The 1,228-nt window shown below is 60.1% G+C and overlaps 1 protein-coding gene across 1 annotated transcript in view; it reads right to left on the reverse strand.

The window, feature by feature from the left end:
- Nucleotides 1–1,228, reverse strand: part of GUITHDRAFT_87589 (hypothetical protein) — a gene marked incomplete at its 3' end in the record, with an annotated part of 3,772 nt that overhangs the window by 2,313 nt on the left and 231 nt on the right. Inside the window, exons 2-4 of the mRNA XM_005830910.1 lie at nt 456–1,161; nt 213–302; nt 23–84 (exon numbers count right to left, since the gene is read on the reverse strand). Of these exons, the coding sequence (XP_005830967.1) occupies nt 23–84; nt 213–302; nt 456–1,161 (858 nt within the window). The remainder of the gene's footprint in view (nt 1–22; nt 85–212; nt 303–455; nt 1,162–1,228) is intronic.

The raw sequence follows: 1,228 nt of genomic DNA on the forward strand, positions 1-1,228 counted from the left end.
TGAGGAGAGGAACAATGTCAACCTCGAGTACGAGGGGTGTGAGGGTTTTCGCGCATGCTTCCTGCACTTTCCTCCCGACCTGCACTGAGCCCACGAAGATGATCTGGAGGGAGAAGAAGAGTCAGCGAGATAGGAAGGGGAGCAGAGAAGGCAAGAGGACAAGGACAAGGGCAGGAGGCTGGAGGACAAGGGCAGGAGGCTGGACGCAGGACGCAGGCTTTCCTTGTCGGCTCCTCCGGTGATGAGAGCTTCTCCTGCCTCTCCATATCCCGTGACGATCTGAACAAGATTGCGCGGAGCCCCTGCAAGTGACGCGGAACCAGGGTGAGGGTGAGCTGAGAAGTTGACGAAGGCGACAAGGAGAGGTGGAGGGGAGGGATGCGAGGAGGCAGAAGGAAAAGGCAGGAGCGGGAGGAGAGAGAGAGGGGGGGAGGAGGAAGGAGGTTGGGGCTGACCGGCAGCTTGTAGGCAGAGGTCGATCAATCTGCCGTAGAACTTGGTGGACCAGGAGGCGTACTCAGACGTCTTGATGACGATGGCGTTGCCCGCGAAGAGAGCGGCGGTGAGAGGGTTGAAGACGTTGTGGAAGGGATAGTTCCAGGGAACTATCGCCCCCACCACTCCCACAGGATGAAACTCAACGCGAGAGGTCTTGTGAAGGTTTAACAGCCCGCTCTCCCTCTTCTCCGGCTTTAGCCATCTCTCCCCGCTCTTCTCCAGCCATCGCAACTTCTCGCAGGTCGTCAGCACCTCTCCCAGCATCGCGTCCACCTTCGTCTTCCCGGAGTCTCGGCAGGCGACGCGCACGATGGCGTCCATGTTGTCCGTCAGGCATCGCAGCATCGTCCGCATCAGGTGCCTCCTCTCCTCCCATGTCGACTTCCTCCATGCCCCCTGCGCCTCTCGCGCCGCCTGTATCGCCTCATGCACGCGGGCTGGTGTGAAGGCCTCAACCACCCCGAGGTCATCCATGGTGCAGGGGTCCCAGCACTGGATCCTTCCTGCCCCTCCGTCCCGAGGATTTGCTGTGCGCGGATCTAGCTTTCTCCGACCGTGAAGGACGTCCGTCTTCTCTGCGTCATCCTCGAGAGGAACCTCGACCTTGGGCACGGGACGCTGAAGGAGAAGCTTGAGGAGGAAGTAGACGATGAAGCACGCAGCCTGCACAAGTGACATCAACTTCCCATCCTCGCCTTGTGGCCCTCAACTTGCCATCTTCCTTTCTCCC

This window comes from Guillardia theta, assembly GCF_000315625.1.
Source record: "Guillardia theta CCMP2712 unplaced genomic scaffold GUITHscaffold_43, whole genome shotgun sequence".
NCBI lineage: Eukaryota > Cryptophyceae > Pyrenomonadales > Geminigeraceae > Guillardia > Guillardia theta.